Raw genomic sequence first — 20,905 nt, 5'->3', positions numbered from 1 at the left:
TGGCCCACAAAGCCCTCCTGATGGGCCCAGCCAGCCTCTGGGAGTCCATCTCCAGGGCTCCAATGAGCCCCTACCCTGCACTCTGTCCGGGCCACGCGGGCCTCCTGCCAGGCTCTAGAGTGCTTTCAGCCAGTTCCCTCCTCAGGGCCTGTGCACTTCGCAGATCCTGTACCGGGAACACCCTTCCTCTACGTCTTTGCACGGCTCTCCCTCATCATTCAGGTCCCAAAGCAAACCGCCTCCTCAGAGAGGCCTTCCCTGGAAAACAGACCCTCTTGTTCTCTCCTTCCAAGTCATTCTATTACACTGCCCTGTACTACCGACTCCACGGCGCCGACCGCTCTCTTGAAATTATCATAGTTGTCTATTCATTTGTCAGTCTCCCCTCCCTAGACTGTAAGCCCCAGGTGGCAGAAACTGGCTTCTTTCATTGCTGAATCCAAGCCTCCAATATCACCAGGTACCTAGGACTTAGTAAGCACCCGGCCAACATCAGCCATTATTTTTATTATTCACGTGTTCAGGGCTTGGTAACCATGTCAGCTGCCATGCAGTTGGGCCGGGAAGGCCACTCTCCAGCAGGGTTTCTGAATTTGCAATCCATGAACCCCAATTCCATGAACTTGGACAGGAAAAAACCCGACAACTATATTTTCACTAGCCTCTAACTGAAATGTAACATTTCCGTCAATTCTGACTGTAGGCAACACACCAGAGGCCTACAGCAGCACCTGGGGACTTTAGAAATAGAAATTGCCAGTGGAGGGCCAGCCCCGTGGCTTAGCAGTTAAGTGCACAACGCTCTGCTACTGGCAGCCCAGGTTCGGATCCCAGGCGTGCACCGATGCACCGCTTGTCCCGCCATGCTGAGGCCGCGTCCCACATACAGCAACTAGAAGGATGTGCAACTATGACATACAACTATCTACTGGGGCTTTGGGGAGAAGAAGGGAAAAAAAAAAGGAGGAGGATTGGCAATAGATGTTAGCTCAGGGCTGGTCTTCCTCAGCAAAAATAGAAGGATTGGCATGGATGTTAGCTCAGGGCTGATCTTCCTCACAAAAAAAAAAGAAAGAAAGAAATCGCCAGTGGAAATCACAGCTATTTCCACGTCACAGTTGCTACAGGGATCATGAGATAGTGTTTATGTTTATTACGCCTGTGAAATCGTGGTAGTTTTGGATGTGCCACTAGACCTTGTTATTCAATGTTTTAAACATATATATATATTACTAAATCACAAATGTAAACATTTTTTTGATAATTATTTCCACATTCAATATAATTGTTGTCTTTTGTAATTCTATGTATTTTATTTTATGAGTTTTAAAAATAGCATTCTGAGAAGGGTCCATAGTCCTCACCAGGTGCCAAAAGGGTTCATGACACATATAAAAAAGGTACCCTAAAAAAGAGTGTCTTAAAAGAGCTGATGTGGTCTAGGGGGCCGGCCCAGTGGTGTGCTGGTTAAGTTCACACTCCACTTCGGTGGCCCCGGGTTCACAGGTTCAGATCCTGGGCAGGGACCTACGCATCACTCATCGAGCCATGCTGTGGCAGGCATCCCACATATAAAGTAGAGGAAGATGGTCACGGATGTTAGCCCAGGGCCAATCTTCCTCAGCAAAAAGAGGAGGATTAGCAACAGATGTTAGCTCAGGGCTAATCTTCCTCACCAAAAGAAAAAAAACAGGTTGGGGGGGGGACTGATGTGGTCTGGCCCTGATCCTTCCCTCAGCTGACGTCCAGCCAAGGAGCAGAGACTGAAGGCAGAGCCTGGAAGAGTAGTGAGAACAAGGTTTCTGACAGAGACCCCATGACCTGCATTTCAGTTCTGCCTGGTCCTGTCTTGTTTATGTAATCGTGACATCTACAGCAGCTTTGAGCACAGAGACCTGGTACAGAAAGCAGAGAGCCCTCTGTTAGGAGGCCCTCTCTAAAAACAATCCTCAAAAGAGGGCCCAGCTTTCCCTCTGTCCTCTGCCTGACCCATGCAGCCTCCAGCTCACAGAGTGAATCCTGCAGGAGACCCTCTGATTAAAAATCAAAACCCTCTCACCCAAAATGCTCTTCAAGGCTGAAGGAAGACACACTTTCTCCCTATGACTCTAGAACAAGTCAAGACGAGAAAAAAATAACATTTCTTTTTATAAATACTCTCTAATTCATCAAAGAAAGCAACCCTGAAGTTGCAGATTGTGGTGAGGAGGGAGTTTGCACGGGGAGCGGGGCACAGCAGTGTTCTGGTTTAGGGTGGTAGGTTCAAAGCCTGATTCTTATAAACCCAAAATGCACTCACGGGAGTGGGAGAAGTGAACAGTGTGGAAGGGAATGCCATCTCCAGGACGCTTTCTGGAGCCTGCAATGTGGAAGGTGGGAGCAGCGAGCATCACAGGAGGCGGTTTCTTGGCGTCTCAGCCTGTGAATCATCGCTCTCACGAGGGTTCACTGAACCATCTCTAATTTGGGAGCGGAGCAGCAGAAGGGCCCCCGATTAACTTGGGTTCTGTCCTTCCCCTTTCACTCGGAGTTCCGTGAGCCTGAATGTTGGGCGCGATCTACAGGAAGGCTCAGGACATCCAGGGTGGTTCATCTCCACACCCATCACAGTAAGGACCTGCCTGAGATATTGGGGGTGGGGGGTGGAGTTGGGGGGGAAATGGCTCAAAGAAGGACTCACTTTCATACCAGATTATTGATCCAAGAGAAACGAAACATGCAGAGGACAAGGAGGAAATGTCAAAGAGTTGTTGAAATGACAGTGCAATGTAAAAGTTTCTTATAAGACAAAGATAGGAGGCTGTGCACAGGCTGTCTCAGGAAGGCTGTACTAGAAAGTGCCAACAGTGAGCACCCCTGGCAAGGGAAGGGGGTTAGGGGTGGAGCTTGGGTGTAGGAGGGGACCTGACCTTTCCCTGTTATGCACCGTTTGTACCATTTAAGTTTTGTACTATGTGTATGTCCTATTGATGAAAAATTATTTTTTACAGTCTTGCTGTCAGAAGACTTCATAGGTATGTAGCAGGTACTTAATAAACATGTGTTAAACCTCTGTGCTATTTCAGGAACTAGCATGTACGGAGTGCTTCCTGTGTGCCAAGGGCCCTTTGGCAATCCCTGTTTTACAGATCTTTGGAAGTGGAGGCTCAGCTAGGGAGGCGAGCGGGGACCCCTCCCAGGTCTGCTGGAAGCCCGAGCTCTGCTTCTCAGCAAGAACCACACCTCCTTCCTCCCTGGAGTGAGCAGTTGGAGGCACCAGATGCTCTGGCAGGATCCAGAGAGATGCCATCTGTGAGGGAAACCTATTCTTAGAGAGCAGAGACAGTCGGTGGTGCAGCCGGCCAAACCCCAGCAGCAGTGGGGGGACTGTGGGAGGCGGGGCAGCCAAGGCTTTACCTTCAGCTGTGGGGAAGGACAGGCTAAAAGCCGGGCATGATATTGTGATTTATAAGAAATATATATTTGGCCATCCAGATGACCAAAACATATTTCTCATATATATGTTGTCTTCGTCCACAGTTTCTGGCTCACAGCTCCCAAAACGCTTGAAATTTGTTTATGTTAATGAAGGTGACTTTTGAACCCCACCCAAGGGTGGGGGCTGGCTGGCTGGAGAACCCGCCATGTGATCAGAGGATTGGAACTTTCAGTCCCACCCCGTCTTCCAGGGAGTGGGTTGGGGCTTGAAGTTGAATCAATTGCCAATGGCCAATCACTTAGTCAATCACGACTACTTAATGAAGCCTCCAAAAAAACCCAACAGGACAGCTCATCGCCCTTTTTCAGAGAGCTTCCTCGTGCCACCGTGCCTGTTCACAAGCTCCTGTGTTTGGGACCTCGCCCTATGTATCTCTTCATCTAGCTGTTGATTTGTATCCTTTAATATCCTTTGTAATAAATCGGTAATCTAATGAGTAAACAGGTTTTCTTGAGTTCTGTGAGCCGTTCTAGCAAATTAATTGTATCTGAGGAGAGGGTTGTGGGAACCCCTGGTTTGTAGCCAGTCGGTCGGAAGCACAGGAAGCCACCTGGGCATCTGACTGGCACCTGAAGTGGAGGGCAGTCTTGTGGGACTGAGCCCTTAACCTGTGGAATCTGATTCTGTCTCCGGGTAGATAGGGTCAGAATTGAGCTGAATTCTCGGGTAACCTGCTGGCATCCGAGGACTGCTTCTGGGTGTGGGGAAGCCTACACACACACAGACGTTGGAATCGGGTCCAGGAACCCTCTGCACAGGGTATACTCAGGACCGTGCTTCCTTCTACGTTTGGATGTTATGTTAGAAGTAACAGCAAACTTTTGAGTGCTTACTTTATATGCGTCCTATCATTTAATCCTCCAGAGCACCCTATGAGGTGTGTGCTATTAGAATGCCTATTTTACAGATGACAAAACAGAGGCACAGAATGGTTAAGTCACTTGCCCAAGGCAACAGCCAGCGGGGCCAGAGCTGAACCCAGGCACTCTGGCCCCAAAGCCTACGCCCCTAACCACCATGTTGTACTGCCTCTCAACTTGCTGCACCAGAAGCCACTTTTACTTTGGGTTCCCCCGAAAGCAGACCCAAGACAAGAATTTGAGTGCAAGTGGTTTATATGGGAAGTGGTCCCAGGAAGCACTGGTAGGGGCATGAGGAAGGGAGACAGGGAGGGGGGTGTCATCAAGCAAGTGACACCGTGGGCAACTGCAGCTCAGTCTTGCTGGGCGCCCTGGGAGCCAGTGTGGAGCATGCGCCTCAGAGACACCCCACCCAGTGCTAACTGGGTGAGGGGTGCAGGGGTGGGGGTGTTCATCAGTCACTGGTTGAGGGCTGCTCCCAGGATGTGTCAATCCTCCAGCACTGCAGGTCTATGCAGGGTGGTGAAACAGGTGCCCTCAGGCAGAAAGACACAGGGGTGGCAGCTGGAAAAGTTGGCTCATGCACTGAAGAGGTAAGCCAGATGTTTTATAAGCATCTGCTTATAAAAGCCGCTTGCTAATGGCCACCCTCTCCCCTCCCCATAACCTCAGGATCTCATTCAGCCTCCACAGAGAGAACTAAGGGGCCTTCAAGATCCCCTTCTCCAAGTTTGCAGTACAACACTGTGGCTGAGAACATGGCTTTTATTTTATTTTATTTTTTGTGAGGAAGATCAGCCCTGCGCTAATATCCGATGCCAATCCTCCTCTTTTTGCCGAGGAAGACTGGCCCTGGGCTAACATCTGTGCCCATCCTCCTCTAGCTTATATGGGACGCCGCCACAGCATGGCTTGACAAGCGGTGCGTCGGGGCGCACCTGGGATCTGAACTGGCAAACCTTCGGGCCGCCACAGCGGAGCACATGCACTTAACTGCTACGCCACCGGGACAGCCTCAGAACATGGCTTCTAGAAACAGACCTATTCCCACCTCGATTACCCAACAGCTCTGTGACCCGGTTTCTTCATTTGTCACATGGGCTAATGGTTGGCCCCATATCATTCCCTACTACTTTGTTACTCAAGGTGTGGCTCAGACCAGCAGCAGCAGCGGCTGCAGGAAGCCTGGGAGAAATGCAGAATCTCAGGCCCCCACCCAAACGCACTGAATCGGAATCTGCATTTAATAAGATCTCCAGTGACTTGTGTGCACATTTCCACTAGTAACTTCTAAAATATAAAAAGAAACTGAAGCATTCCTACTAGACCAAGGGTCTCAAATTGGTAGTCCATGGACCAAATCTCCTGGAGACCTGTTTGATTTGTCCAGCTTGGTGGTTTTAAAAAATCAGTCTGGCACGCAAGCCTCCAGTTCACCACGTCCCCATCACTCCCTACTACATGACACCCAGAACGTTATCACCTATGCCACTTGCCAGGCCCCTGTTGCCATTTGAGTTTGCACACCCCTCTGGAACAGACTCTATAACTAGCTAATATTTGCATAGCATAGCTTAGGTTTCTAAATTTAAAGTAAGGCACTGAGAAAAACATGGGCTTTGAAATCAGATAGATCTGGGTTCAAACCCTGCTTTGGCTATTATTCGAGTTGTATTACTTTGGGTAAGTTACTTCCCCTTTCTGATCCTCAGTTTCCACATCTGTGATAGGGGGATCAAAATACATACCTGCAAGGTCATTGTATGGATGAAAAATAATACGTGCAAAGCACCCAGGAGGAAGTAGGAGCTCACTAAATGGAAGTAATTAGTAGTAGTCGCAGCAGTTGTAGTTACACAAGTCCAGTGTGGACATGAGGTATTATTATTATCCTCATTTTACAAGAAACTGAGGCCCTGAGAGGTTAAGAACCTTCCCCAAGGTTACACAGTGGTAGAGTAGGGAGTCAAACCCATGTCCTCGAGCTCTGTATCTGCACTGTCCACTAGAATCTTCTTCAAGGAAAGAAGTGTTCTCTATCTGTGTAGTCCAATATGGTAGCCACTAGCCACATGTGGCTACTGAGCACTTGAAATGTGGCCGGTCCAAATTGAGATATGCTGTAAGTGTAAAATACACACCTGATCTGACGACTTAGGACAAGAAAAAAGAAAGTAAACTATCTCATTTTTATATTAATTACATTTTGAAATGATAATGTTTTAGAAATATTGGGTTAAAATATATAATTAAAGTTAATCCTGCCTGCTTCTTGCCACTTTTTTTTTTAATGTGGCTACTAGAAAAATATCGATGACATATATGACTCACATTGTGTTTCTACTGGACAGTGGAACTCTAGAGCTTCTCCAATGGGACACCTGAGACAAGGAACTTAATATTTTGTAAAAACGTATTTGCAACCCACTGCCCACCAGCAAGGAGCCCACTGTGACATAAGAACAGTCGAAGAACATACCCACCAGACAGACACTTCAGGGCCCTCCTCTGAGCTCGACGACCCCTGAGGCCCAGAGGGGTGTGACTTTCCCTGGTCTCACAGAGGTCAGCAGCACAGCCAGAACTGTGCCCAAGGCTCCTCAGCCTGACATGGCCACTTGTCCCACCACTCGAGAGTACCTAATGGGATCTGACAATCAGTGCTTTTACTTCGGCAAATGAAACCCTGGGATAATGCAAGTTGGAGTCTGAGACCCAAGATCTTGAGAAGGCAGGATCCTCTGGGAGGTTTCAGTGATGGAAACCTCTCACGCCACAGCTGGGCACAGCCTGGAGCCTGCTCGGGTGTCGAAGCCCCTATAAGCACCTTGGGGCTGAGTCACTTCGAGGGGCGGCTCTTGTTGTAGACGAGGAAGTCCGAGATGTCGTGCCACACGTTGCTGTCCTCGTACAGGTAGGTCATGGAAGACTGCAGGGAGGGCTGCAGCGTGGGCTTGTGGTACTCAAAGAGCCACAGTACAAGCCCCCACACCACTGCGGTGAGCAGTGGGAATGGGTCCCACCTGGGTTCAGGGATGTAGCCCTTCTTCACGCCCAGGCGGCACAGGGCAAACAGGGTGCGTGACACCAGGTACATGTTGATCTGTAGGGAGGGAATGACAGAGGATTATGGATGGGCACAGCTACTGGGAACCTTCTGCCCACCCCCATCCATGGCGGCACCTACTGTGCACTGGATAAGTGTTTTTCAAAGTTGGTATGCAAGATGCAAAGTGGAATGTAGCAGGCATTTTAATATTACTATGTACATCTTCAGTATTCTTTTTCATTAAAAAATTTTAAAGATGGATATATTTACACAGTTCAAAATTAAAAGGTAACTTGACATCAAAAAGCACAATCCACAGGGTCGGCCCCATGGCTTAGCGGTTAAGTGCGCGCGCTCCGCTGCTGGCGGCCCGGGTTTGGATCCCGAGCACGCACCGACGCACCGCTTCTCCGGCCATGCTGAGGCTGCGTGCCACGTACAGCAACTAGAAGGATGTGCATCTATGACATACAACTATCTACTGGGCCTTTGGGGGGGGAACCACAATCCATAAAAGAAAAAATTGATAAACTGGATCTCATCAAAATTTTTAAATTTTTGCTTGTGAAAGCCCATGTGAAGAGGCTGACAAGAAAAGCTATAGGGGGTTCAACTCAGTGGCGTAGTGGTTAAGTTGTACTCAGTGGCGTAGTGGTTAAGTTTGCACGCTCCGCTTTAGCGGCCCGGGGTTTGCGGGTTCAGATCCTGGGTGCGGACATGCGCACCGCTTGTCAGGCCATGCTGTGGCAGGCGTCCCACGTATAAAGTGGAGGAAGATGGGCATGGATGTTAGCTCAGGGCTAATCTTCCTCACCAAAAAAAAAAAAAGAAAAGAAAAGCTATAGGGGCTGGCCCCACGGCCTAGTTGTTAAGTTTGGTGCACTCCACGTCAGTGGCCCGGGTTTGGTTCCCAGGTGTGGACATACACCACTTGTTTGCGGCCATGCTGTGGCGGTGACCCACATACAAAACAGAGGGCACAGATGTTAGCTCAGGGCGAATCTTCCTCAGCAAAAGAAAAAAAAAAAGCTATAGACTGGGAGAAAATATTTACAAACACATATCTGACAAAGACTAGTAACTGGAATATATTTTTTAAAAAACCTCCCAAAACTCAACAGTAAAAAAGGAAACAATCCAATTAGAAAATGCGCAAAAGACATGAACAGATATTTCACTAAAGAGGATATACAGATGGCATATAAGCACTTGGAAAGATGTTCAACATCATTAGCCATCAGGGAAATGCAAATTAAAACTACAATGAGATAGCACTACAGGGCCGGCCCTGTGGCTTGGTGGTTAAGTGCGCGCGCTGCGATGCTGGTGGCCCGGGTTCGGATCCCGGGTGCGCATCGAGGTACCACTTCTCCGTTCATCCTGAGGCCGAGTCCCGCATACAGCAACTAGAAGGATGTGCAGCTACGACATACAACTATCCACTGGGGCTTTGGGGGGAAAAAATAAAATAAAATAAATAAAATCTTTAAAAAAAAAAAAAAAAAAAAAAGATAGCACTACACTTATCAAAATGGCTAAAATAAAAAATGTGATGGGCCGGCCCCGTGGCTTAGCGGTTAAGTGCGCGCGCTCCGCTGCTGGCGGCCCGGCCCGGATCCCGGGCGCGCACAGACGCACCGCTTCTCCGGCCATGCTGAGGCCGCATCCCACATACAGCAACTAGAAGGATGTGCAGCTATGACATACAACTATCTACTGGGGCTTTTGGGGAAAAAAATAAATAAAAAATTATAAAATAAAAAATGTGATAAACCAAATGCTGGCTAGGATGTGGAGAAACTGGATCACTCGTATATTCCTGATGGGAATGTAAAATAATACAGTCACAAAATAGCTTGGCAGTTTGTTATAAAACTAAACATGAATGGACCATATGACGCCGCAATTGCACTCTTGGGCATTTATCCCAGAGAAATGAAAACTTATGTTCACCCAAAAACTTACACAGAACGTTCTTAGCAGCTGTATTCCTATTAGTCAAAAACTGGAAACGACCCAACCATCCTTCAACGGGTGAATGTTCAAACAAACTGTGGTACATCCATACCATAGATCACCACTAAGCAATAAAAAGAAATGAACTATTTTTTTTTTTTTTAAAGATTTTATTTATTTTTTCCCCCCAAAACCCGAGTAGATAGTTGTATGTCGCAGTTGCACATTCTTCTACTTGCTGTATGTGGGACGCGGCCTCAGCATGGCCGGAGAAGCGGTGCGTCGGTGCGCGCCCGGGATCCGGGCCCGGGCCGCCAGCAACGGAGCACGCGCACCTAACCGCCAAGCCACGGGGCCGGCCCCAGAAATGAACTATTGAAACAGAGAATGACTTGGGTGAATCTCCAGGGAATCATGCTAAGAAAAGCCAATCCCAAAGGTTGCACTTGTAATGAAGCCACTTATATAACATTTTTGAAATGACAGAATTTTAGAAATGGAGGTCACAGCAGTTGTCGCCAGGCGTCAGGGAAAGGAGGGGAGTGGGAAGGAGATGGCTGTGACCAGGATTCCTAGACTTTGGAAGTTCATAGACCGGTGAAATTTCTTTTCTTTTTTTTTTTTTTTAAAGCTTTTTTTTTTTTAATTTTTATTTATTTATTTTTTCCCCCCAGAGCCTCAGTAGATAGTTGTATGTCATAGCTGCACATCCTTCTAGCTGCTGTATGTGGGACGGGGCCTCAGCATGGCCGGAGAAGCAGTGTGTCAGTGCGCGCCCGGGATCCGAACCCGGGCCACCAGCAGTGGAGCGCGCTCACTTAACCGCTAAGCCACGGGGCCAGCCCAGACCAGTGAAATTTCTAACAAAAAAGCAAAACTGGGGAAACTTTCTCAAAAATACAAGATGTTCATTTCCATAGATTCCACAATTCCATGTCTGGGAACTTTCGGACAGACGGACGCATGTGCAAGAAGACGTCCAAACGAAGACATAGAGGGCAGCACGTGTGCAATGGCAAAAGGCTAAAGACCCCTAAATGTCCCTCCAGGGGAGACCCGTGAGATCGAGGCTGGTCCACCCACCCAGCAGAGAGCTCTGCTGATGTTAAAAAGGACGAGGGACTGACGAGAAAGGTCTCCCAGATACATTGTTCCATGAGAAAAAAGTGAATATGACCTCACTGGTGGAATGTACACTGACACAAGCACAACTTATGAAGGGCTACACAAGACACAGTCCAAGTGACCATCCCTGGACAGTGGCTTGACAAGTAGAGGGGACGACGACTTGCTTTTCAATTCATTTTCTAATTTTGTCATGATGTATCCCAAGCAACCAGATGTGTGCCAGGCACACAGGGGTGCTTAGTCTGCATTTTTAAAAAAGGGAATGGGGCCAGCCCCGCGGCATAGTGGTTAAATGCGTGCGCTCCACTGCTGGCGGCCCAGGTTCCGATCCCGGGTGCGCACCGATGCACCACTTGTCAGGCCATGCTGTGGCGGCGTCCCACATAAAGTGGAGGAAGATGGGCACAGATGTTAGCCCAGGGCCAGTCCTCCTCAGCAAAAAGAGGAGGATTGGCACGGATGTTAGCTCAGGGCTGATCTTCCTCACACACACACACACACACACACAAGTGAAAAAAACCCACATTATTTTGATAATTTAAGAATATTTAATAAATTTGAGGGAGACAAATAGAGGGCTGCCAACTTTTCACATTGCCCAAGAAGAATGCTAAAACAACTAGTATTTAGTTTCACCATTTCATAAAGAAACGGAATTTTAACCCAGAAAAAGGGCAAGTTATAGAATAAGAGATAATTTGAGTGTAATAAGTTTTGTTTTATGAAAATCTTACTCCAGAGTCACTTTTTTCTCATTTCACTGCAGAGTGGTTTTTTTTTTTTTTTTTTTAAATCTTTGCCCCAGAGAGCAGCACACACATTGATTTTTGGGAACCATGAAATTCCGACGAGGTGCTTGGTTTACAGACAGGGAAACCAAGGGGGAAGTGACCTTCCCAAGGTCACACAGGGACTGCTGTATTAGAGACCCTCAGACATGGAAGGGACCTGAGAGCTCATCTTCGACCCCCACCCCCAACTCTACACCTGAACCATGTCCCACCCCACACCCAGCGCATGCTGGGAGAGGATCTTTACCTGGCTGTTGATGTTATTGTTGTCTCCGAACACCAGCCAGCCCCCGACGAAGGCAGCCAGGAATGAGTGCAGCTGGTAGGTCTCGCCCTGCAAGTGGGACTGCAGGGCGCAGAGCCCCTTGTAGGCAAACACGAAGCAAGCCAGGTTCCGGGAATGGATGTACGTGGCTTGCAGGATGGCCCGCAGCTTCTCCCGGAAGCTGCACAGACACAGGGAGCCACTGTGAGTGCAGGCCCAGCTGTTCCAAGGGCATTCACCCATGGGGCATGCAAAACTGACTGAGGCAAGGAGCTCACTGCCGATGCTCACTCAACCCCAGGCCCCTAACCATCTCCCCAGACTTCTGCCTCACTGATTCAGGCCTTGACTCCATGCCACCTCCTCCAAGAGGCCTTCCCTGACCATCCTATGTAAAAGAACTCCCATCACATCCTGTCCCCTTATGCTACTTTTCTTTTCCTTCATAGCTCTTTTCACCACCTGACATTTATATGCTTATTTATTATCTCCCCCACCCCCGCCCCATCCCAGTGGAAGCTACCAGAGAGTGGTAGCTATACGTGGCTTGTTCATCTTCAGGGCCCAGAACAGGGCCTGGCGCATAGTAGGTGCTCAATAAATATTTTTTTGGCATGAACATGTGATGAATGAATGAGTGAGTGATGGAGTGAGTGAATGCCTACTATACGGTCAATCTGGGGATACAATTCTGAGAAAAAACAGATCTGCTTGCTGCCCTCAAGAGGTTTATGATGTAATGGGAGAGGAAAATATAAATAAATAATTACAGAGCAAGGGGCAAACTTTGACTTTGACAAGAGATGATCCTGGGATCTGGAAGATGAGGAGTCAATGAGGTCGAGAGGAGAGAGGAGTTGCATCCCAGGCAGAGGGATCTGCACCTGCAAGGTCTTGAGGAGGGACAGAGAGTGGGAAGTAAAAGAACAGAGAAACCATCAAGGCCTAAGCAGAGCGTGGGCAAAGGATGTGGGGGAGAGGCGGGGCCATGCAAAGTTTTGTCTTTATCCTGAGAGAAGCAAACACTCTAAGTAGGGAAGGAATTCAATCTATCCTTTAAAGATTTTTATTTATTTATTTTCCCCCCAAAGCCCCAGTAGATAGTTGCGTGCCATAGCTGCACATCCTTCTAGTTGCTGTATGTGGGACGCGGCCTCAGCATGGCCGGAGAAGCAGTGTGTCAGTGCGCTCCCAGGATCCGAACCCAGGCCGCCAGCAGCGGAGCGCGCGCACCCAACCGCTAAGCCACGGGGCCGGCCCACAATCTATCCTTTAAAATTAAACCACCAGGGGGCGATGAGGAGAACACAGGGAGAAGGGCAGAGACCGCTCTGGGAGATCAATTCAAGCGTGGTAAACCCAAGTGGCCTCAAGGCTAGATGACGACTCTGAAGTGCACCTGTGGAAATCTGCAGGTGAGGAGGCAGAGCCACGAGTCAGCTGAGTCTCACCCCATAGGAACACAGGCCCTGGGTTGCCAGTTCTAAGGCATGAAAGCTGGATTTCCCAGTTTTTAAATGGTGGCACTAATCCTGCCTTCAAAATGTTTCTAGAGTCTGACTCTTCTCCTCACCTCCACTGGCACCGCCAAGGTCGGAGCCACTAGCTTTGCCCACCTGGAGTATTGCCACAGCCTCCTAATTTACTCCTACTCCTGCCCTTGTTCCCCTGCCCCCATCTGTTCTTAATCTGGCAGCAAACTCTTCACTCTCACATTATTAAAAGATAAGTCAAATACAGGCATACTTCGTTTTATCACGCTTTGCTTTATCGCCCCTTGAAGCTACTGCGTTTTGCACATGACCCTCCACCAGCAAAAAAATGACAACTTGCTCAAGGCTCAGCTGATGGTTAGTCTTTTTTGGCATAAAGTGTTTTTACATTAAGGTATGTACATTGTTTTTTTGACATACTGCTATTGCACACTTAATAGTCTACAGTATAGTGTAGACATAACTTTTACACGCACTGGGAAACAAAAAATCCGTGTGCCTCACTTTATTGCGATATTTGCTTTATTGTGGTCTGGAAGCAAACCTGTAATATCTCTGAGATATGCCTGTTGTGGCACGTCCCTGCACAAAATCTTACAATTTCCTGTAAGGAAAAGCCAATTCCTCTCTACACCCTAAAGCTGGACAGGATGGGCCCAGGTTACCCCAATGAACTTCCTCTGTTCTCTCCCTCAGTTCCAGCCTCTTCCAACCCACCAGCCATGATCCCACCTCAGGGCCTTTGCACTGGCTGTTCCCTTGGCCTGAAACACTCCCCTGATACCTACTTGGCCAACTCTTTCATCTCCTTCAAGCCTTTACTTGAATGTCGATTTCTCACTGAGGCCTTCCCTATTTAATTTGGCAGCCTGCCCCTCCGCCGGCACTCGATCCCCTTTCCCTCTATCCCGGCTCTACTTTTTCTTTCCCACTGCCCGTATCATCTGCTAACATACCACGTCGTTTCCTTATTTATGATGCTCATTTTCTGCCACCCCCACTAGCATGCGAGCTCTACAAGGGCAGTGATCACTGCGTGTCTGTTCACTGCTGTGCCCCAGCACCTAACACAGAGTCTGGCACATAGTAGATGCCCAGTAAACATTTCCTGACTGAAGGAATGCATTCAATTTTAAGAGAATGGAAGGCAAAAACCAAAATAAAAATAAATAAATAAAGCAAAAATACAAAAAGAAAATCTCACGAGCTGGATTTGGCCAGTAGGCTGTCCGTATGTGATTCTTATAAGCTCCAGGCTACATACGTTAAAAACTAGACACAAGTGCGGTGAGGGAAGAGCTACGGGAGATCAGAGGAAGACCGAGAAGTTTGAGCGAGGGAGAGCTCATGGACAGCTTTCCCGAGGCAGCGATCCTCAGGGCACTGGTGTGGGCTTCCAGGAAGGAAAGAAAGGTGGGGGGGAGGAGGAAAGGGCATTCCTGGTGGGGGTACAGCATGAGCAAAGGTGTGCAGGTGGAATGTGTGTGGAACGGCAGCGAGTCCTGTGAGCCAAGGGCACTCCAGGATGGATGTAGGGGAGAAGTGTGGGGATACAGCTGAGACCAGGCTGCAGAGGGTCTTAAAGGCCACACCTGGGCTTCTGTGGAGGACAGTGGGAGTCAGGGGAGTTTTCAAGCAGGAATAATAAGATGCGAGTTGTACTTGAAGCCGTGGGGGGGGGGGGCGTGGGGGGGGCAAGCTAGACCCAGCTAGGAAGCTACTGCATCTGTCCTGGCACTGAGGGCTGAGCACATTCTCTCCCAGTTTGAGGGGTGTGCAGAGGGAGTGGGTACCTGCCACTCCGGAAGAGAAAGGTCATGACCAGCGCGTGAGGGGCCCGGATTTTGACTCCATAGCTGTAGAAACAAAAGAAAACAGTTGCTATGGCATCACTGCATCACAGTTTCTTTCTGAGCTCTTTCTCTGACTCCTTGTCCCCTCTCTCCACTCCTAATTCTAACATCATCCTGGCAGCAGAAATAATGGTGGCTTCCGAGTTAGATCTGGGTTCAAATCCTGGCTCTGATACCTTCTTGGTAGAGTGGTCTTGGGCTTGTGATTTAACTTCTCTGAGCCTCAGTGTGCCCAGCAGTAAAAGGGGGTGTCAGACCTCAGAAGGCTGGTTATAATTTCGATGGAAGGAGACTGTGTGTAAAGGCCTTCACCATGCCCACTCAACTGGCTGTGTGGAGTTGCTCCCTCTGCCCACCCTGACTTTCCCATTGCAGCCCGATTTATCTTCCTTAAACACAAATCACATCACATCACTCCCAGCTTAAAAGCCTCCAACACTTTTCCACTACTCACAAAATAAAATCCAGGCTCCTCCCCACGGCCTTGCAAGTGCTGCAGGATTTGGCACCCGCTGACCTCTCCCACCTCACCCCACACCACTCCTCTCCTGCTCTAGCCCCACCGGCCTCCCCGGAGTTCCTCTGACACACCAGGTTCTTCCCTGCCTCTAGGCCTTTGTCCAACTCCTCCCTCTGCCTGGAGTGCTCTTCCCTTAGTCCTCACCCAGCCGCCTCTTCCGCAGCTTTCCAGCCACAGCTGAGCCCTCTGCGAAGGCTTCTGACCCCCCAGCCTAGGTGAGGGCCATATTTTCACTGCACAGATCCCCACACTTCTCTGCAGCACTTGACACTCCTGAGTTAATAACTTGATTATTCATAATTACTTCTTCTACTCTCATTATCCCTTTCCTCTACTCTGGGCTCCGTGAGAATGGGAACTGTGTCTGGCTTGTCCTCTGCAGAGTCCCCAGCACCTCATAGTATGTGCTCAATAAATGACTGACTGATTCTAGAACAGCCATTAACTATCTGTAAAGGAAGGTAATCTCTAGAAGATTCTATCTTTGTCTTAGTCCATCCTAAAGTTAACAAATTCCCTAAAAACTACCCCCCAAAAAAAAACACTAGAAGGAAATATGCCACAATACTATTAGCAACGTTCCCTGGGCTGGAGAAATATGGGAATTTATTTTTGTCTGTTATTTTACATTTTTCTATACTTCTAAAATGATCTACAATGATTAAGGATTGCTTTTAAAATTAAAATAATTGACAGGTTTTTTTTTTTTTTTGGCTGAGGAAGATTGGCCCTGAGCTAACATCTATTGCCAATCTTCTATCTGTGCCAGTCTCCCTCTATTTTGTATGTGGGTTGCTGCCACAGCATGCCTGCCAACAAGTGGTGTAGGTCCCCACCCAGGAACCGAACCCCGGCCACCAAAGCGGAGCACGCTCAACTTAGCCACCAGGCCACGGGGCCAGCCCCTGAAATACATTTTAAGTGTTACATTAATTCCCTCTTTTTAAGCTTCAAACCTCTTCCCCGACTCTCCTTTCACCTCCTCATTTGAGCATCTGGGGATCATGCGAACAAGACCATGGTCACCTTCACGTTTCCCTTCACTGTTTTAACTATACTCAAGTGGGTAGTAGGAAGGAAATAGTATTTGGTGCCAAAGCCCTGCCACGTTTTGCTGTATGAACTTGGATCAAAGGCTTAACTTCTCCGAGCCTCCCTCCTCCCGTCAGTGAAAAGCATTTTCCATTTCAATGTAGCTTCTGGAACTTCAGGACATAGCGCATGTGAAAGTTCCTAGTTCAACCAATACTGGTGTCTCTCCCTTTCTCCTTCTTTTTTATTGGACTCCCTCTTCCCCCACTAAGTTCTCCGGCTTCCAGGTCCTGATCTAACCAGGTTACAAGGTCTAAAAATCCTTGACAGGGCCCGCCCGGTGGCTTAGTGGTTAAGCGCGCGCGCTCCGCTACTGGCGGCCCGGGTTCGGATCCCAGGCGCGCACTGACGCACCGCTTCTCCGGCCATGCTGAGGCCGCATCCCACATACAGCAGCTGGCGGGATGTGCAACTATGACATACCACTATCTACTGGGGCTTTGGGGGAAAAAAAAGGAGGAGGATTGGCAATAGATGTTAGCTCAGAGCCGGTCTTCCTCAGCAAAAAGAGGAGGATTAGCACAGATCTTAGCTCTGGGCTGATCTTCCTCACACACACAAAAAAAAAATCCTTGACAGCCTCCTTGAGACAGTGGTCATAAGCCACATATTGTTGTCATACAGTCATCTGTGAACGTGCACCACAGGCTTGTTTGAAACAGCAACAGACTGGAAGCAAACCCGTGTCCATCTACAGGGGGCCCCTGGGTAAACAAATAATGGTCCCACCATTCAGTGGAATACTACACGGCTGCAGAAGAATGAGGCTTTATGTGTATTGCAGGATTGACTAGAGCAAAGTGCATAAAATTTAAAATTGTGGAAAACAAGGGAATTCTATAAATCTAAAATTATTTCAATGTAAAACTTGTTTTAAAGGTGTAGGGAAGAATATATGCATTTGTTTGTATATGCAGGCAGTATTTCTGCATATATAAGAGAGAGGACACAGGGGTCACCTCCAGGGAGAGGGAATGAGTGATGGAAGGGTGGGGTGAGCAGGACTTTGTACCCTCTAACTTTCTATGCCTTTTATGAATATGTTACCTAATTGTTTATTATTTTATTGCAGTCATAATGGTTTATAATATTGTGAAATTTCAGGTGTACATTATTATTTATCAGTTTCTGTATAGACTGCACCATGCTCACCACCGATAGTCTAATTTTTATCTGTCACCATATATATATGACCCTTTACCCCTTTGGCCACCTCTCAACCCCCTTTCCCTCTGGTAACCACTAATCTGTTCTCTTTGTCTATGTGTTTGTTTATCTTCCCCATATGAGTGAAATCCTGCGGTGTTTGTCTTTCTCTGTCTGGCTTATTTCGTTTACATGTTACCTAATTTTTAAAAAATAAATTAAATAAAAAATGTTAACAAGTTAAAGCTGGTGTTATTGCTGTGGTGGCTGTGCTGAACTGCTATCTTCTCCCCTGCCTAGCAGTGGGCAGGACCCTCATCCTGGCCCCAGCAAGCTCTCTGCCCCACCTCCTCCCAAGTCATGTCTCTTTGCCCTGAACAGAGGCCCTCAGCCTCCTCCAGCTGGCCAGGGCTAAGAGGGCCCTTTCTTACACCCCAGACACAAGCAGAACAGTGCCCCCAACTCCCTGCATCTGCTAGGCCCCCTCCCCAAAGTTCTCAAACTCAGGTGGGAGCCGGTTACTGTTCACAGGATTACTCTGTAGCCTGAAAAAAGGGATGCCCTGGATTAAAAAGAATTTAAAGGACATAATGACAGGTGCAATGTGATGTCCCGGAGGATCCTGGTCTGGACAAACTAGCCAAAGAGGACATCTGAGGGACAACTGGGACAATTTGACCATCAACTGGACAGTAGTCAACATTATATATAGGATTATTATTAATTTATTAAATATAATGATGATCATTTAGCCACATAGGAGAATGCTTTTATTTTTAGAGATGCACACTGATATATTTAGGAGTGGAACATCAAAGTGAGTTAAATGTCACAAAGTTCATACGTTTTGGTAGTCCAGGCCAGCCTCCCTAAATGGATGGCCTCTCTTCACAAACAACACATTCTTTTCCACCTCCAGGCCTTTGTTCAAACTATTCCCTTTTTCCTCTGGCAAATTCCAACTCAGCCTTCAAAATACCACCATCACCTCCTCTGTAACTGCTGTAAGGCATTTCTTTTTTTTTTTCTGTGAGGAAGATCAGCCCTGAGCTAACATCCACGCTAATCCTCCTCTTTTTGCTGAGGAAGACTGTCTCTGAGCTAACATCTATTGCCAATCCTCCTCCTTTTTTTTTCTCCCCAAAGCCCCAGTAGATAGTTGTATGTCATAGTTGCACATCCTTCTAGTTGCTGTATGTGGGACGCGGCCTCAGCATGGCCGGAGAAGCGGTGCGTCGGTGTGCACCCGGGATCCGAACCCGGGCCGCCAGTAGCAGAGCGCACGCACTTAACTGCTAAGCCATGAGGCCGGCCCCTGTAAGGCACTTCTGATCACCCAGTAGTTCCATGGTAGTTTAATGATCAGTCTCCTCCTTTAGACTCCAGGTCCTTACAGACGGGCCATGTTCTTAGCACTAGCCAGTAATGGATCACTGGCTTAGAGCACCCCTGTATGGGTGAGTCTGTTTCCATTTTACAGAGGAGGAAACTGAGGCCAGAAGAGATGAAGGCACCCAACTTTGAAATGAAGGAACTGGGATTTGAACCTAAGGGCCTGACCTTAGCAAGTGCCTGCCCAGGCTGGGAAGGTCCCTGAGATCACAGGAAGAATTGGGGTGGGAGCAGGCATACAAAGGCAGCACTGGACAACGCCCACTGGCACCAGGGCCTGTGTGACTCCTATTCACTCCTGCTTTGTCCTGAGAATACCCAGGCAAAGGGCCACTGATGTTATCCCAGAGTCCACCCCTGGTCACACCAAGGCATGGCCGACATGATCTGGCCAGACCCAGCATGAATCAATTTCTACCTGACTCAGGGTGCCCATGGAAGCCAAAAGCCTGGTGGGGGATCAGGCATCCCTGGGTCCAACCTGGCTCCAACCCTGACCAAGTGATGTGACTATGAGTAATGAGTTTACCTCTCTGAGCCAGTCTTCTCATCTAAAAATTGGGGACAATGTCAATTCCTACCTTGCATACTTATTCATTCATTCAATAAATGTTTGAGAGCTTACTATGTACCAAGTAACCAGGCATACACCAAGGAACAATATAGATAAGAGGTGGGGAGTTCAGGGATGGCCTCATTGAGGAGGTGACACTTAAGCAGAGGCCTGAAAAAGGTGAGGAAGTGAGCCAGGCAGATGTCCATGTGAATATAACAATTATAATACCAGCCAACAGTTATATATATATACACCAGGCTCTGTGCTAAGCATTTCACACATATTGACTCAGTCCTCTTAGAGTATGATCTAAGTACTATTATCATCCTCATTTTACAGAAATTGAGGCTTAGAGAGGCTAAATGACTTGCTCAAGATCATACAGGGAGGTGGCACTAGGATTCAAACTGAGGCAGTCCGCTTCCTCACCACGCCAACTCCAGGAGGACACAGACCTTTATTCGGTTTGTTCTCTGCTCCATCCCCAGTTCTGGCACAGTAGGCTCTCAGTAAATGATAGCCCTTATGCATGAGGTTTACAGGAGGCAGAGCTCTCCTCTAGGCACCAGCCAGCCGAAATGACCCCAAGACCTCCTCTCCTGCAGGTCTGAAGACCAGGGTGGGATCAATTTGCCTGGCAAATACTTGCGGCTTCTTTTACATTCGCTGTCACTTCTGAGACTTATGCCCCAGAAGTCTCCTGTGCCATGGGGACTTAGCGCTAGAGTCATACAGATGACAGGTGAGAAGCGGGATGCGAGCCCACGGGCAGCTTAAAGGGTGGAGCATGCGTAGGAGGCGCCACCGGCCTGTTAGGGGCCAGAGTCCAGTTTCCATTGCGGAGATGGGGCCACTGAAGCCAGAGAGGCTGTAGGCGGACAGGAGGGGGGTTGGGAGGAACTGGGCTCAAACGAAGGGATACAGAGGCTGGCACTGAAGGTGGTCCAGGCAAGAGGGCCGGGCTGCAAAGCACGGAGGACCCAGAAACAGCGTAGTGGGCGCCCCGGCTCAGAAGGCGCTGGGAACCCAAAATCCAGGGCCCGCTGCGCAGAGGGTAGACACTGAAACCTAGAGACACGCTAGGGCTGCTCAACCGCACACAGCGCGGGTCCCGGAACCCGCTTCTCCGACCCCAGCCAGGCCCGTCCCTCAGCCCGGGCGCGGCCCCACGACCCCACTCACACTACCCCGTTCCGGAAGCCCTTAAGCATCGCCAACGCAGCGTGGTAGCGGCGCTTGCGCAGCAGTGCGTTGACCGCAAGGAGCAGGGCCCGCAGCTGCGGCGGGGCGGCCATAGCGCTGGCGGCGCGCACAGAGCTAGACGCA

At 48.7% G+C, this 20,905-nt stretch overlaps 1 protein-coding gene across 2 annotated transcripts; it reads right to left on the bottom strand.

The window, feature by feature from the left end:
- Positions 1–6,201: 6,201 nt before the first annotated feature.
- On the bottom strand, positions 6,202–20,905 carry PXMP4 (peroxisomal membrane protein 4). Of its 2 annotated transcripts, XM_004442461.3 has the most exons (4): positions 20,762–20,905; positions 14,814–14,876; positions 11,510–11,708; positions 6,202–7,441 (listed from the first exon to the last, which is right to left on the bottom strand). In XM_004442461.3, the coding sequence occupies exons 1-4, from the start codon at positions 20,872–20,874 to the stop codon at positions 7,178–7,180; spliced, it is 639 nt and encodes a 212-aa protein (XP_004442518.2). In that variant the 5' UTR covers positions 20,875–20,905; the 3' UTR covers positions 6,202–7,177. The 2 variants fall into 2 exon arrangements, with proteins under 2 accessions (XP_004442518.2, XP_087301513.1); XM_087445387.1 differs by lacking the exon at positions 14,814–14,876.

Source organism: Ceratotherium simum, chromosome 21 (assembly GCF_057802395.1).
Source record: "Ceratotherium simum simum isolate JZ-2026a chromosome 21, ASM5780239v1, whole genome shotgun sequence".
NCBI lineage: Eukaryota > Metazoa > Chordata > Mammalia > Perissodactyla > Rhinocerotidae > Ceratotherium > Ceratotherium simum.
Note: the sequence above shows the minus strand (reverse complement) of the source record. Positions and strands in the feature narration are given on the sequence as shown.

Coding starts and splice junctions, on each gene's coding strand:
- PXMP4 (XM_004442461.3), bottom strand. CDS start 20,874: ATGGCCGCCCCGCCGCAGCTGCGGGCCCTGCTCCTTGCGGTCAACGCA. Junction 14,877..20,761: donor GGCTTCCGGAACGGGGTAGT/GTGAGTGGGGTC, acceptor TTGTTTCTACAG/CTATGGAGTCAAAATCCGGG. Junction 7,442..11,509: donor ACAATAACATCAACAGCCAG/GTAAAGATCCTC, acceptor CCCTCCCTACAG/ATCAACATGTACCTGGTGTC.